The sequence below is a fragment of the Antechinus flavipes genome, chromosome 2 (genome assembly GCF_016432865.1).
Source record: "Antechinus flavipes isolate AdamAnt ecotype Samford, QLD, Australia chromosome 2, AdamAnt_v2, whole genome shotgun sequence".
Lineage (NCBI taxonomy): Eukaryota > Metazoa > Chordata > Mammalia > Dasyuromorphia > Dasyuridae > Antechinus > Antechinus flavipes.
In genome coordinates, this window is record NC_067399.1 from 481992547 (window position 1) to 482009354 (window position 16808).

General features: G+C 41.4%; 1 protein-coding gene across 1 annotated transcript in view; it reads left to right on the top strand.

Moving 5' to 3' along the window:
- The window catches only part of GPT2 (glutamic--pyruvic transaminase 2), a 53111-nt gene that overhangs the window by 11014 nt on the left and 25289 nt on the right, over positions 1–16808 (top strand). Inside the window, exons 3-5 of the mRNA XM_051979788.1 lie at positions 3239–3328; positions 7028–7136; positions 13335–13468. Coding sequence (XP_051835748.1) covers positions 3239–3328; positions 7028–7136; positions 13335–13468 — 333 coding nt within the window. The remainder of the gene's footprint in view (positions 1–3238; positions 3329–7027; positions 7137–13334; positions 13469–16808) is intronic.

Below are 16808 nucleotides of genomic sequence, written 5' to 3' on the forward strand. Positions count from 1 at the left end.
TGAAACAAGTAGACTATTTTGTGATCCAGGTGTGAGGTGAGGTGAGGAACTATACCAGGGTGATGGCAGTGACAAGGAAGAAGGGGTCATATGATATGTTCCAAAGATAGAAACAAAGAAAAATTGGCTGTAGGAGATGAAAGAATGAGGAATTGAACATGATATCCAAGTTGCCAATCTGGGTAATTGGGAGGGGGGTGGTGCTTTTAACAGCAATAGAGAAGTTTAAAAGATGTCAGGATTTGGGGGCTGGAGAAGATGATGAGTTGAATTTAAGATGTCTGTGGTTCATTCTGCTCAAGATATCCAACTGGCAGCAGAAGATGTGAGGCAGCAGATGAGTATATAGGGCTGAACAAGTTACTTACTTAAAGCACAAAAATGGTCATTGAAACAGCCTCTTTATCTAGCACTGAGCCATAGGAATAAGAGCTGGAAAAGACCTTATGGATCATCTTTTTCCAGATGAGAAAATCAAGGAAGATTTTTTTAAAAATGAGTAACTTGCTCTCAAGGTATCTGAGTTATAAGGAACAGAGTTGGAATTTGACTTCTTAGGTCTTTTAAATCCCAAGACCAGAACTGTGGTCTTATCTACCTTTAATCTATGCTGTCTCCTAAAACGATAAGAGATTATGCCTTATCTACTGGGTTTTTTGGTGTTACAGTTTATACTATATTAATGATGCTGGTTATGTTTTTCTGAAAATGCAGAGAGGCATTTTGTCAGAATTAATAACTGACCTGTGTTCTAGTTCTGCTTTTGATATATGGTCATCCCTTCCTTGTGACTTCAGACTTCTTCTCTGATGCAAAGGGAAGACCAAAAAATTCTATGTGGATTTTCCAGAACATGGAAATTTCTCATCCTTAATTCTCACAATGTGGAAGGGATAACTGTATACTGTTGGTATAATTCTGGGTTTCAGTTGGAATCATGAACTTTTTTTTTTTTTTACTTTTTCTTAATTTTATTTAATAATAACTTTATATTGACAGAATCCATGCCAGGGTAATTTTTTACATTATCCCTTACACTCGCTTCTGTTCCGATTTTTCCCCTCCCTCCCTCCACCCTCTCCCCTAGATGGCAAGCAGTCCTATATATGTTAGATATGTTGCAGTATATCCTAGATACAATATATGTTTGCAGAACTGAACAGTTCTCTTGTTGCACAGGGAGAATTGGATTCAGAAGGTAAAAATAACCCGGGAAGAAAATCAAAGATGCAAATAGTTCATATTCGTTTCCCAGTGTTCTTTCTTTGGGTGTAGCTGCTTCTGTCCATCATTTATCAATTGAAACTCAGTTAGTCTCTTTGTCAAAGAAATCCACTTCCATCAGAATACATCCTCATACAATATCGTTGTCGAAGTATATAATGATCTCCTGGTTCTGCTCATTTCACTTAGCATCAGTTCATGTAAGTCTCTCCAAGCCTCTCTGTATTCATCCTGCTGGTCATTCCTTACAGAACAATAATATTCCATAACATTCATATACCACAATTTACCCAGCCATTCTCCAATTGATGGGCATCCATTCATTTTCCAGTTTCTAGCCACTACAAACAGGGCTGCCACAAACATTTTGGCACATACAGGTCCCTTTCCCTTCTTTAGTATTTCTTTGGGATATAAGCCCAATAGAAACACTGCTGGATCAAAGGGTATGCACAGTTTGATAACTTTTTAGGCATAATTCCAGATTGCTCTCCAGAATGGTTGGATTCGTTCACAACTCCACCAACAATGCATCAGTGTCCCAGTTTTCCCGCATCCCCTCCAACATTCATCATTATTTTTTCCTGTCATCTTAGCCAATCTGACAGGTGTGTAGTGGTATCTCAGAGTTGTCTTAATTTGCATTTCTCTGATCAATAGTGATTTGGATCATTCTTTCATATGAGTGGTAATAGTTTCAATTTCATCGTCTGAAAATTGTCTGTTCATATCCTTTGACCATTTATCAATTGGAGAATGGCTTGAATCATAAACTTTCAATGAAACCTTATTTCCTCCCTCTTCCAATTGCATCTTCACTTTGGCATTTCAAGAGACCTTTTCAGCTGACCATGCCCCCTCCCTCCTTTACTAAACCATCCCACCAGGACCACTTTTCTATTGCAGTGGAAAATTGCATCTATATTTACTATTTAATTTAAGTTATGAACAGAAGCATCCACTCCTAATATTTCCTATTGTAGTTATGTCTGCCTCCTGGGAACGTTAAAGAAATGTTCTGAAGACTCCCACTTATTTGTTCAGGAGGCAAAGATGAAGCTGCCTTCTCTGATAGAGACTTTGAATAACAGCAGATGTCTCCAGAGGGCATGTGTGACCTGATCTTTCTTTGCTCCCTGTGTGTACCCTCTTGACTTTTCTTTGCAATGAGAGGGGTTCTCCAGGGAGAGTCAGAAATCGTAGGAACTTTCAAACCAAGTGTACCTTACTTGTTTCTGGATGCTCTGAGGAGTAATTCTACCATAAAACTTACTGTAGCCTTTCACGAACTTGGGTCTTTTGTAAGAATATCATTCAGCATTAGTCTTTCTAAATCTGGGAAATGGATGAACAAGTTATAGTGTGTAAATGTGATGGAATACTTTTGTGCATAAGAAATGATAAAGGACTTGGTTTCAGAGAAACATGGGAAGACTCATATGAAATAGATGCAGAGTGGAGTGAACTGAACCAGAAAAATAGTTTATACAATAACAGAAGAATTAGGAACTCTGGTCACCATAATGGCCATCCATAATTCCAAAGGACTAATGTTAAAACATGTTATTCTTCCCTTTTAGAAAGGTGAAGAACTCGGTACAGAATGAGACATTTTTTTAGACGTGGTCAGTGCTTGCTTAACCATACGTATTTGTAACAGAAGTCTTGTTTTTCTTTCCTTGCCAATAAGATAAAGGATTTAGGGTGGGAGGGAGAGATTGAAATTAGGGTGGGAGGGAAACATTTTTCTATAGAATTTCAGCTCTACCTGCCCATAGGATCATAGCTGTAGAGCTATAAGGGCCCTCAGAGCAGCCTAATCTAGTCCCTTCATTGTACAGATGAGGATGCCGTCATCTGAGGAGATTATGTGTTTTGCCAGATGTACCACAGATATTAAGCTTTGGGTAGGGTTTGGACCCAAGACTTCTGACTGCAGAACCTATTTTTTCTAATATAAAACACTGCCTCCATCCTATATGTAACCACCCACTGCCTTGTGTTCTCTCCTTAGGGCATTAAAAAGCCTTTCACAGAAGTCATAAAGGCCAACATTGGTGATGCCCATGCAATGGGCCAGCAACCAATCACCTTCCTCCGACAGGTAAGACCTTGGGCACGAGTTGTTTCTGATAGGATTAGAGAAAAGCAGGTTGTTTAATTTACAGGGAGGTGGGCTTATGGGAAAGACAAACCAAAACCCAGTCCCTCCTAAACTGTGTGTCTGACCACTCGGGTCTTTTCTTCTTGGGAAGCAGCAGGTCCCAACTGCTATGATAGATGTGCTTGTGAACTTGCTTATATCATTGGCCTGGTTGGGAGCAGGAGCAACATTCTTCTCTTGCTCTTTAATCTCCTTCCTTTCCCCTTGTTCACCACTCAGCCCCACCTATCCTATCCAATAGCTTCTTAGTCTCTTTTCTAGCAGGGAATCATTTAACATTTGCTGAAATTGGAATAATCCCCGATGGGTTGCAAGGATGTGTTCTTTAGATAAAATTTCTTAGAAGAAACAAGCCTGTTGCTTTTAGGGCTTGATTGGCTTAATGTGGAGGAGATTTAAGGCTGGGAAGGATGTTAGGTCTTGTCATATAACCCCCTCATTTTATAGGGCCAGTAGAGGTTGAGTGACTTGTCGAAAGTCAACATAGAAGTGGCAGTCAGGATTTAATCTCAGATCCTCTCTGTCTAAATCTGTCATTCCACTGTACCATTCTCATTACTATTGGTATGGTGGTAATAGTGGTAGAGGGCACAATTGTTAGCTTCGAGTATTTAAAAGGCTCTTTGTGGGAGAGAGATTAGACTTTTTGTCTTGCTTCTAAAGCAAGAAAGCTGGAAGTTGCAAAGAAGTAGATTTAAGCTCATTGTGAGGAAAACATCCCAACACCTAACTTTGTCAGAGTGAAGTGGACTGCCTTGAGAGGTAATGAATTGTCTTTGACCAGAGGTCTGGATGTCCATTTCCCAGGGTGTTGTAGAGAGGATTCTTCTCTGAGTACAAGTAGGACTATAAAACCCCTGTGGTTCCTTCTGCCTCTCAGATTTGGAGATATAGGGATGAGAACCCATCATTTCCAGGGGTTCCTGTGTAGTTCTGGGCAGCGCTAACAAGGTCACAGAAGAGGGGACAACAAGGTGAGGAGTCATTGGAGGAGAGGTGATCTGGAGAACACATGGAGGCAGTAGCTACAGCCCTGGAGGGGATAGAAGCACAGATAGGGACAGAGCCCTGGAAATTTCTGAAGAGGTGGGAGTTAAAGCTAGTCTCTTTGTAGCTTTGCAAACAGGCATATACATAATCAGAATACTATGGGGGCTAAAAGAGCAAGGGGAAGAAACAGACTTGAGGTAAATAGGGATGATGATTGCTTTGTTTTAAATATTCTCTCAAGGAGCTCTAACCAGTACTAGTTGAGGCCCTGCTGGGCTTTGCTGCTGGTGGGATTTATCTCTCTCTGAATAGACTTGGCCTGAATGGGATCAAGAGTCCCCAGGGAGCCCTCAGTCTTCACTGAGAAACTTTTTCATTTTGTTTTATAAAATATCACCAGAAAGGTGGCCCCAAATTGTTTTTTGTTTAAAATGACAGATAGTCCTTTTTTTTTTTTTAAATGGACAGTTCATGAGACCAAAAACAGCCTTGTAAACAAGTATAGAAAATTGACCTGCCCCCACATGCCCTTTTTTCCCTGCAGCCTGCCTGGCTTCTCCCACAGAGGGAGTCCTGGCATTGAGAACAAGTGACTTCAGTGTTCTTTTCCTCCTCACTGGGCAACCGATGTTTTTATTCACCCTAGCCTGGTAGGTGAGTGACTAGCTTGAGCATGAACAAACTGCAATAATAATAAAGGGTTCATATCTCTGTAGTGCTTGAAGGTTTCCAAAGTGCTTCTCTCTATAATTAATCATGCCAGTGTTTTTGTTTCCTCCATTGGGAAGAATGGTCACTCACAGCTCACTCGTGGTCACTCAGGAAGTGTTCATATAGGATTTGAACCTAGGTTTCCTGACTATTCCTTCGTTTACAATAGCACAAAGAATATACCTGTTAGAAGAGAAAGTGATTTTCTTGCCCTCAAAAAAGGGGGAGCTTAACTCTGAAGACTCCCAACCAAAAACTGCCCAGTTATGCTGTTGCTCCTGTGGGAGTGGGCAAAGGGTAGTCCAGAGATGAAAAGCCATTGAAGAATAAAGAAACTCTTGTCCCTATATCCTCTTCTCCACCCTCCAGCTTCACATACCTTCACAGGCTATTCTGCTGACCTTTTCAAACAAGGACTGGCCTCACTTGGGCAGGGGCAAGCTGCTGAAATTAGAATAATCTTTGAGTCCTAGGGCATGGCAAATCATTAAATAAGATTTCTTGGAAGAGACAGACAAACAAATTGGGGGCCAGGGAGGGAGAGGATAGGAAGTACAGGGTGGAAAAAAAAGTCAAAGGGCTCATTAAGTGAACTTAACTTGAAGGGATTTGAAATGATTCTGCCTCAGAACAGACCTCTCTACACAGCTATCCAGTGTACCCAGGAGGCTGGAAAGCTTGCAGGACACAGATTGGTGGTGTTTCAGCTTTTTACAGCTAGCAACTTCTTGCTGAATGCTATTCCTTCTGGCTATGCATCTTCCAACTTGGAAAGCTGTACAGAAGGAGGAGAGTAAGAGTGAATAGAAGAGGAAGAGGAGCCTTAGATTATGAAGGTAGATAGAACAAATCTTCTATGACTATCCCGTGTTAATAAGCTTTGGTCCACCTCCATCCAATTATGCTTCTTTTTTGAGTGCCTATCAGATGGCTTTTGAGTTCACTCTCCACAAAATAGGCAGTTTGAGTTCCTAGCTCAGGCAGGGGCTCTAAACCTGAGGTCTGTGAATTTGTTTTTTAAAAAATATTAAATATTTAACTATTTCAATCTAATAGGTTTTCTTTATTAACCTGTATATTTTGTGCATTTAAAAGCATTATTCTGAGAAGAGTTCCATAGGCTTCACCAGATTGTTCAAGGGCTCCACGACACAAGAAAAGATTAAGAATACCTTAACCCTTTATACCTTCCCTATCTCTCCACAGGAAACTCCATGAATGATTTCCCAGCTCCTACTCATAGAAGGAACTGTGAGATCAGACTTGCTTCTTAGCTCTCCTTTGAGTGTCCATTCTGCCCAAGTCCTCGGATGTTCAGACAGTACTATAGAGCTCAGGGGCTAGCTGTATTTCCCTCCTTTCCGATCCTCCTCTGCCAAAAGTATGAGATGGAACAGAAAGAGAATATGGAACTTAGGGTCAGGAAGCATGGATTCAAATCCTGGCTCCAGACTTACTTAGCTGTGCAACTGTTAGCAAATCACTTAATTGCTCTAACACTATTTCCTCATTTCTAAAAATAGATAATACCTCCACTGCTTATCTCAGATTTGTAAGAAAAATCCTCTGTAAACCTTAAAATGCCATAGAAATGTGAGCCATTGTACTATGATTACTCTCCCCACCAGCTGGAGGTCTAGGAGAACTGTCTAAGGAGAGGTGAGCTACTGTAATCTCTGGAACAAATCCCAGATAAACAAACAAATAAATAAATGTATATATGTGTGTGTGTGTGTATGAATACATAAGAGACAGAGGATACAGATAGAGAGAGAGTGTGAGTGAGTGAGTGTGTATGTGTGTGTGCATGTGTCTGTTTTCAGAGAGTTTTCCCTCCCTCCACATTTTGTCTCTTGGGGCTTACGAAATAAAGATCAGATGTCAAGGAATGAGTTGAGGTTCTGGGAAAAAGGCCCATGCACCTTTCTCGCCTTCTAGGTGGTGGCTCTTTGCACATATCCAAACCTGTTGGACAGCCCTAGCTTCCCAGAGGATGCCAAGAACCGAGCCAGGAGGATCTTAAAGGCGTGTGGGGGGAACAGCCTGGGTGAGCCCTTAAATGGGATGTGCCTGAGATGGGGGAGTGGGTGGGGAGGGATTCCTTGTGTACATCATATTGAATGGGATAAAAGGCTGCAGGCTAAATTGTGCATGTCAATGACTAAAATACAAATTCTGGGTAATGTTCCTAGAGGAGGAAAGCCAATGACTACATCTTTGGTTATGCTTAGGTTAACTTTCTGTATTCAAAGATTATTATTTTAAATAAAGTCTTCCCAAGGTTTCAAAGGGCAGTTCACTAACCAAAGTATTTGTTTTATAAAGCTTAAGTTTTACCAGCTGGGCAGGTTTTGTAAATAGCTATCATTTGTCAATGACCCTAAAGATTGAAGGTATTTAGCGATTTATTAGCTTTGGGAATAGAAGAGGAAAAGAAGTAGTGATGTTGCTTGGTTTTGCTAAACATGCTTTCACATCAGACATTAATTCTGGTGACTTTATACACACACACACACACACACACACACACACACACACACACACACACAAACACACCTCTCCCTTTATCCTTTTCTCTGTCTTCTCTTTTTATGATTGAGTATCTTGAGCTCACTTACATTTTCCATTTCACTGAGTTTGAAGTTCCTCCCACCCCAGGGCCACTCATGACCTGCTTTCTGTGGCATCCTTATTGAGAAAGTCAGTCCAAAAGGGGCCTGGAAATTCTTTATACCACAAGCAAAGGGCCAGGAATTTGACCCCCTTCAGCTGTTGGGGTGAAAATGATACTCTCTTTCCCCTTTTCCTGCTGGGAAAGGAGTGAATGACCAGCCAGCTTCTCATTTGAGGCTGAGATTTTGGGAATTTGCCTTCTCTTTTTCTCCCTGCTTCTGTACTCTGGCCCACTCAGAGGGGTGGCTCTTTGTGGAAGATCCTGGCATTGGATGTGAAACCAAAGTCTGCCCTAGCCCCTGTGCTTTTTGTAGAGTAGAGTAGAAGAAGCAAGGGAATGGAGCCCAGAATCCAGTTGTTTGTCCAGAAGCATGATATCAGCCAGCTCCTTCAAGAAGACAGAGCTTTCTTGCTGTCTGAAGGTGAGCAGCGATCCTCTCTGCCTTCTCCTTTTCCATTCTTATTCCCTTTTATTACCACTTCCTGCCTTTGCTCTCTGACTCTTAGGCTGTCTGGGCTTTGTCTTTCAGGTTCATCACCTTTTCAGAAATAGCCCTATTCTTGTGTTTTCTTTCTTTCTCTTCCTTTTCCTTAACCCTCCAGCACTGTCCTGACCTTGAATGCTGATATCCAGACCACAGACAGGGTCCTGGGTCACAGAAAAACTGCCTTCTCTTTCTTCAATGTCCTACAAGCAGCCCTGACTACAAAGGAAATTGATGATTACCCTGTGGGTCAAACACTCCCTAGAGCATTCCTGTGGGACTCCCGGGGTGCTTCTGGAGTTCCCTTGCTGCGCTGAATAAGATGGTTTATTTTTTCTTTCTTACAGATGTGTATTCTGAGGCTGTAGAGTGGCAGCCCTGAGTAGAGATATTTTCTCCAAATAGGAACACATCTGTACTCCCTTTCTGCCTACCTCTTCCATCTGTCACAGAATGTCTTTTACCACTTCAGGTTTTCTTGCAAGGAAAACAGAAATTTGTCCTTAATTATAGAATTTAGTGGCACATCTCTGCTCTTCCTTGTTTTACAGATGAGGATCTCGGCAACACAAAGAGGGTCATTGATCAGCCGAAGGGCCCTCAAGTAGTCAGTGACAGAGACTAGATTTGAACTACAAATGTAGAATGACTACAGACTTGTCCACTCAGTCATGCTGCCACCCTGATTCAGCAGATACCAAGTGCTTATTGTGTAAAGAGCACCTTGGTAGGAGCCGAGAGACAGGATAACCCAAAGCTAAAATGGGGTATATGGGTATATTAGAGAGAAGAAAAATGCCATGGTAAATGCTCAGTGAGAGCTAGAAAGACAGTTATTCCAGGCATGGAAATATAGCAAAGGCAAAGCCTCGGAAATGGAAAAGTACAAGGAATCTTCAGAGAAAAGAAAGAATAGGCCAGTTTTTCTGGGGCATGATGGCCAATAAGACTGGGAAGATAAGGTTGGGATATTGCTACATTTGTCATGGGCCTTGAATGCCATTTGAAGTTTGAATGCTAGGCATTTTGGAGCCATTGTAGTGTTTTGAGTAGAAGAGAGACAACACATGCAGAAGGTAGAATGGAGAGGGAACAGCTGGGTGGCACAAAGGATAGAGTGCTGGGCCTAGAGGCAGGAAGACTCCTTTCCCCAAATTCAAATCTTAACCTCAGACACTCACTAGCTTTGTGACTCTGGGCAAGTCACTTAACCCTGCTTGCCTCAGTTTCCTCATCTGTAAAATGAACTGGAGAAGGAAATGGAAAACCATTGCAATATCTTTTTCAAGGAAATTGCAACTGAAGTCAGTCAGACATGACTGAAAACAACTGGACAACAAAGTAGAGAGAGTAGAGGTAGAAAGACCCCATAAGAGACTATTGCAGCAATCCAGGTTGAACGTTTGTTTCATTGAGCTACCCTTGTTGGAATAAAGTAATGTTGTTCAATGGCTGAACTCCAGCTTTTGAAGTGGCTTTTGGCAGGCCTATGCCAGCCATCCAAGTGGGAGGGAAAAGATGGTCTTTGGGGCCAGCTTCTGCCCCATAGCAGAATGTGTCCTTCTTACCACAGAGCTTTAGTTATGGCAGTACAATTTATTTGTCTCCAGTAATCACTAAAACATAAGGGAAGAAAGCATTATGAGATGTCAGAAAGAACACTGGATTTGAAAGCAGAGGACTTGAAAGGAAGGAAACATATTAAGTGCTTATTAGATGCCAGTCATTGTGCTAGCACTAGGGATGCACACAGAAGCAAAAGGGAAAAAGTCCCTGCCCTCACGGAGCTTACATTCTAATGGGGGAAGACACACAAGAAGGAGCTAAAAAGGGATGGGGAAACAACAAAGGTATGGGATGCATGATTCTAAAGTCCAGAAAGTCAGGAACAGGTGTGGCAGTAAAGCAGGTTGGCTTGGTTCCTTCATGAAATGGAAACTTCAGGAGCAATTCCCTCATGGGAGAATAGAGGTCTGGCCCTGCAGAGGAGTAGGCCTTATACCACAGGAGTGGTAAGATGTTTGAAGGGATAAGGCCCCAAATGCTAAGGGAAGTTCTAATTGGAGATAGCAGGAGAGGCCTGATTTTGAAGACCAGAAAATTGGGCCAAAAATAAAGACAGGTTCTTTCACAAAAAACAGCTGTTCTAGTTTACTGTGTGGCAATGAGCAAGTCACTTCTTTCTGGTCTTCAATTTCCTCCCTTATTAAATGAGAGAGTTTGGGCCAGCTGATCTCCAAAAGTTCTTTTTTAGCTCTTCCTGTTTGACTTAAGCTAATCAGTCTGGGGACTCTTTGATAAAGACAAATAGGAAATTTATTACTGTCCCAGCTATTGTTAGACAGTTGTTCCTGTGCCAGGCACCTTGTGCTAATTGAACCAGGTTTGTGACTTTACTCAGTTGAGACAAAGGATACATTTTTTTGAGGCCTATGTTTTTTATTTCTCTCTAATAATAACTTTCCTTTTTTGTTTGAAGAACAGGTCGTTCTCGTAGTTGAGGTTCAATTGGTCCTTGACTTAACACCTGTAGTTATAGATATAAAGGCAAGCTAGTCTATGAAATCAGCATGGTATAATAGTTGACACTTACATAAGGCTTTAGGGTACACAGTGATTTCATAGTCATTACTTTTAAGCTGCAAAGTAACCTTGTGAGATAAGTCAGCATTCTACAAGACATCTGTAAGGATTTAAATTTATATATACACACATATGTATGCATACATACATGTGTATATACATATATATATATATAATCTTTCACCAATTATATGTTAAAACAGTTTTTAAACTTTTTTTTTTAATTTTGAGTTTTAAATTCTATCCTTCCTTGCATTCTCCCTTCCCTGAGATGGCAGCAATCAGATATAGTTTATACATGTGCAGTCATAGAAAACATTTTCATATTAGTCATTTTGTAAAAAAGACTCAAAAGAAAAATAATGAAAGAAAGTGAAAAGTGCATGCTTCTGTCTGTATTCAAACAATATCTATTCTTTTTCTGGAGGCAGATAATATGCTTCATTGTTAGTCCTTTGGGATTGCCTTGAATCATTGTATTGCTAAGAATAGTTACACAGTTCTTCATTCAACAATATTGCTGTTACTGTATATAACATTCTCCAGGTTCTAGTCTCTTTGCATCAGCTCATGTAAGTCTTTCCAGGTTTTTCTGAAGTCATCCTGGTTGTAATTTCTTACCCACAGTACTCCATTATAATCATATACTATATCTTATTTAACCATTTCCCCAATTGACGGACCTCCCTCTATCTTGTTTAACCATTTTCCAATTGATGGACTTCCTTTCAATTTCCTATTTTTAGCTACTACAGAAAGAACTGCTATACATACTGTACAAATAGGTCTTTTTTTCTTTTTCTTTTTTTTTTTTTTTAATATCTTTTGGATATAGACATAGTATTGCTGGATCAAAGGGTATGCATATAGGGTCCCTACTTAAGTATCACAGGCAGGATTTGAACCGAGACTTCTTAAGTATATCAGTTTTGGCCTCTCTTTTTATTGAAGTTGATACTCCAAAAAAAAGCCTTTTAATCTGAAGGCCTAGGTTCCAATCCTGGATATAGTTCTTACAACCTTTGTGATTAGGAACAAATGATAGCATTATTGGTTATAGAATTGGACAGGATCTTAACAGATGTTCAAGGCACTTTAATTCTTTGTATCTCCTTTTTTTATAAATGGGGATAATAATACATCTACCACCTACTTCAGAGAATTGTAAAGAAATTACAACCAGGAAGACTTCAGAAAAACCTGGAAAGACTTACATGAGGGTTAAGAACCTAAGCCCCCTAGAAATACAGTGTTAATAGGATAAGGGATGGGCACTGGACTTTGATAAAGGGGAGGAATCCCAATTAGCACATAATCTCACTGAGTTTCTTAGATTAATTCACCCGGGGGTGAGGGTCACTTGACCTACCCAGTGTTCTATTGCTTTGTGTATGTGTCAAAAGAAGGGACTTGGCTCAAGGTCTTCTTGGCTCAAGGTCTTCTTGGCTCCAAGGTCAGCTCTCTCCTTGCTCTACTGTTCTGCTTTTCCTATATCATGCTGATAAAGTAATATAATATATTACTTATTATTTGATAGTATTCAGGGGGTCCAAAGTATTACTCTATCTTTTAATACCATAGAAACTATCTAAGGGCATGTAAGCTCTTTAGGACAAAGGTTAGAAACAACCACTCTCGCTCTCTCCTAGGGCCAATAAACAGAACTGACTCAATGTTTCCATTGAACACTTCCTATCTATCAGGCTCCCGTTCTATAAATTGGGGATTATGGAAAATAGGAAGAGATATAAAATCTGCCTTCAGGGAACTTGAGGAAAAGTTGAGATGATGAGACTAATACTCATTGTGTGACAGTGTGGCCAAAAGTGATTTTGGCCCAAATCTGAGTTGTTGTTTTTTTTCCTGTTATGGAGGATTTCTCAGAAGGCTGCCTTCTCTCAGTGTAGATCAGCAACTACACTACAATTTATGGTCTTAGAGACATGGTCCTTCAAGGTTGAGTGACCACTACCGTTGGGTAGCCAGTGTCAGAGTTGAGCAGAAGCTCTTGGTACTGTCTGCTTCTCTGGGGCCTACTCCTGCAGGTTCAATTTCTTACATCTGAATTCAGGATTCCCCGGGGTGAAGCCAAACAAAAACCCAATTCCTTAGGAGCAATTAAAGATCTCATTCCCTCAACTCCCACCCCAGTAGGATGTAAATTCCTTGAGGGGAAGGACTAGTTTATTTCTTTGTGCTTAGTAAATGCTTGTTCATTGATTAGAAAATAATACAGCTTATTTTTTTTTATCCCTGAGGTAAATCAGACTAGTGTTATTATCTCCAAATTTGTTGGTAAAAATATTAAGGCCTAGAGATTTACCTGAGAGAGTGACTTGAGGTCATTCAGCTAGGGGCCAGAGAGTGGGAGTGGGAATGGGCAGGTTGGGGGAGTCAAGACTACAACTGGAGTTTGCCCTAGTCCTTGACTTTCTCCATTCAGCCGCCCAAGCACCATGGTGCTGCATGAGCCTTTGTCATAGCATTTGGTTGCTGTCTTCCAGGGGCTTATAGTGCAAGCCAGGGTGTGAGCTGCATCCGAGAAGACGTGGCCGCGTACATCGAGCGGAGAGATGGTGGCGTGCCCGCGGACCCCGACAACATCTACCTGACCACTGGAGCCAGCGACGGCATTTCTGTAGGTGTGGGCAGGAGGGGGCGAGGGAGGCTGATGGGAGGGTGGAGCCTGTGCACCCTGCAATCTGAGGACTTGGTCCCCGGCCCAGCCCGTTGGCCCGTGGGTTATTGTTTGGGTCCTGACTCACTCAGATTGAAGGCACATATCATTTAATAACATTTCTTTGGACTGGGTGAAAGAGGAGATTCTTTGCCTGAATTGCCACCTGGCCTGGATTGTAGAATGGGTGCGGCCTTGGTCAGACCTGTGGAAGACCTTACCTGAAACAGGCCAAGGTCTCCCGCTGCATTGGGGCCATCTCCAGGCGTCTTGTTTTATATCTGGCCACTGGACCCAGATGCTCTGCAGGGAAAAGTGAGGCCAGTGACCGTGCACAGCCCTTCTCACTGAAATCCAACTCGATTACATGTCACAGCATTGCCTTGCTCTTGTCCTGAGCAAGGCCTCTTCAAGAACCGAGGACAGACAATGGCAGTCACAGTCTTTGAAAGACAGCAAAGTTCAGTGGAAAAAGAGAGCTGGCCTCAGCATCAGGGTCAAATTTTGGGTCAGACATTTAACTAAATGTGTAACCTGGACAAGTCCCTTCTCTGGGCCTCAGTTTTCATATCTGTGAAATGGAAGTGATAATACCAGAATGGTAAAGTCACAGAGATTTTCTAATCCAACTTCCTTATTTTGTGAATGAATGAGAAAGCTGGTTAGGTATGGGATATACTTTTATAGAATATATAATGTGATGAATTATTACTTAAGACAACAAGGAAAAACATATTAATCCCACATCACTTTTTCCACTTTTAAAATTGTTACCTGCATATGGCTTTAAAATCCATATCTGAACCAGATCCCCAAAGGAGAGAACAGAACCCAGGGCCATAGAGTGTTAGAAATTGAATGACCTGAAGAGATTATCTAGTCCAACCTATAAATTTCCTAGCTTTTATTAACTGCCTGTGTTAGGTGCTGAGGATGGAAAGTTGGAAGAGTCCTGCTTTCCAGGAGACTGCCCTTCTCACTTTGGAGTTGTGTGACCTTGGCAAGTCACCCAATCTCTCTGGGCCTCCATTTTCATCTGTAAAATGGGAGGGCACTAGGCTTCCCAACATCTTCCAGCTCTAGGCCTTTGGCTCTCTTGTAAATCCTTTGGCAGTAGACAAGATAGACCATGTAAGTAGAAAGTGAAAATAAAAGGAAGAAATGCTCTCTCCTTTTGTTTTGACCTTTGGAATTGCAGAGGGATACAACTTTCTCTGATGGGGTTGGACAGGGAGCAGGATAGAAACCACTCCTTAGCTGCTGACCTCACAAAAGAATGAGGTTCCATCCTCCTTCACTAACTGCCAGTGATTTCCAAGCTCTTTGGAACCTGAAGACATCTGAAAACCCCCTCTGAGTTTAACCTACTTTGCCGTGGTGTTCGTGTCCAACTCTTCACGACCCCATTTGGGGCTTTCTTGGCAAAGACACTGAGTGGTTTGCCTCTTCCTTTTCCAGCTCATTTTACAGAGGAGGAAACTGAGGCAAACAGGGTAATGACTTGAACAGGGTCACGCAAGGAATGAGTGTCTAAGGCTGGATTTGACTCTTCCTGACTCCAGGATTAACATTCTCTCCACTGTACCACCAAGCTGCCCTAATCCACTTGGGGATATTGACAGAAAATTTATAGAAAACACTTACCACCAAACTCTCTTGAAGCCCAGGCCCTCCAGCTAAGATTAGGACCCTCTGCCTCTAGGCAGCTGGTGGCACAGTCCATACATCCATCCTGGAGTCACTTCAGATACTAGATGATCTTGGGCAAGTCCCTTTTCCTCTGACTTCATTTACTCATCTGTAAAATGGGGTAATAATGGTATCTACTTCCCAAGGTTATTGTGAGGATCCAAGGAGGTAATATTTGATAAGAGTCTGGCACTTAATAGACTTTTAAGAAGTACTTGTTTCCTTCTCTTCCACTATCCCATAGGAGTGGAATATCACTGGATAATGTCTAGAAGCTGGGGCTTGAAGGCTATCTTTATCCTTAGAATGTAGAGGTTTTCCTTGTCCTGGGGGGTTATCTTATCTCTTTATCCCTGTGTTTGCAGTTTGGGTAGGGGAGATTTCACTTTCATTTACATAGCTAGGCTTTGATTTTTATTTTATCTGATTGAGGGAGGCAGCACTATTGTTTTCCCCATTTGACCAGTAACTAAAGGGATAACCAGAAGTCTTATGGCTTGCCTTGGGTCACAGAGCGGGTATATGGCAGACTCAGGGCCTACAATCCACATTTCCTGAAACTCTCTTAAGAATATTAGAGAATATAGCAATGTGGTGATCCAAGGCAAATCAAATAGACTTGGGAGAATGAACCATGGAGATTGAATGTAAATTGAAACAAAGAATTTTCACCTTTTTTTTGTTTGTTTGTTTTGTTTTGTTTGCTTTTGTTTTCTCATTTTTACCCCCTTCCCCTTTTGGTCTGATTTTTCTTGCATGACAAATATGGAAATGTGTTTAAACCTATATCAGATTGCTTGCTGTCTTGTAGAGGAGGAAGGGAAGGAGAAAAATTTGGAGCACACTTTTACAAAAATGCATCTTGAAAACAGAAATGAATATTGAAAAGTATCTTTACATGGATTTGGAAAAATAAAGTACTATTGAGGAAAAAAATGTTAGAGAATGAAAGAAATATTACAGAGGAAAATGAGGCCCAGAGACTTTCCTGTAATGACAAAGTGCATGTGTGTCAAAGCCAGAGCAAGAATCCTACAGCTCCTGATGTGGGTTTTTAAAAAAAAAAATTTTAACTCTGTGTTGTCTGGAACATCCTGTTTCATCCCAGAAATTTTGAGTAGGTGGTGACAAGGAAGACAGGTTTCTACGGTCACTTTGTGTCACTCATGACCCTTTGGTAGATTCTGTTCCTAGTTAATTTTTTAAAAGTTCCAACTCTACACAGCCAGCGTAGGGGGAACAAAAGAGAATACAGGCCTCTGTATGTAGTGGGAGGTTGTTCCACTAGGAATGTGATTTTGGCTGAAATTGAATGAATTATCTACCCCCTAGAAGACCCTGAGTTAGGGATTTTTCTTCCACATGGCTTCAGCATGTGTCGTACACCCACATTGCCCACTTGGTCTCTGAATTGGAAAACAGGGCTTATAGCTCCCTCTGGTGGATTAGGGTGATATTGCTGTGGTGTTGGGGGGTTTCTATTTAAGAATGTAGGGTTTTAAACTGCAAGTAACTTTAGCAATTATACAGTTGTGTCCTCTCCTCTTTCACTTTGATGATGGGGCCAGAGAGGTGAAGTCATTTATTCAGAGTCCTACAAGTGGCAAACAGC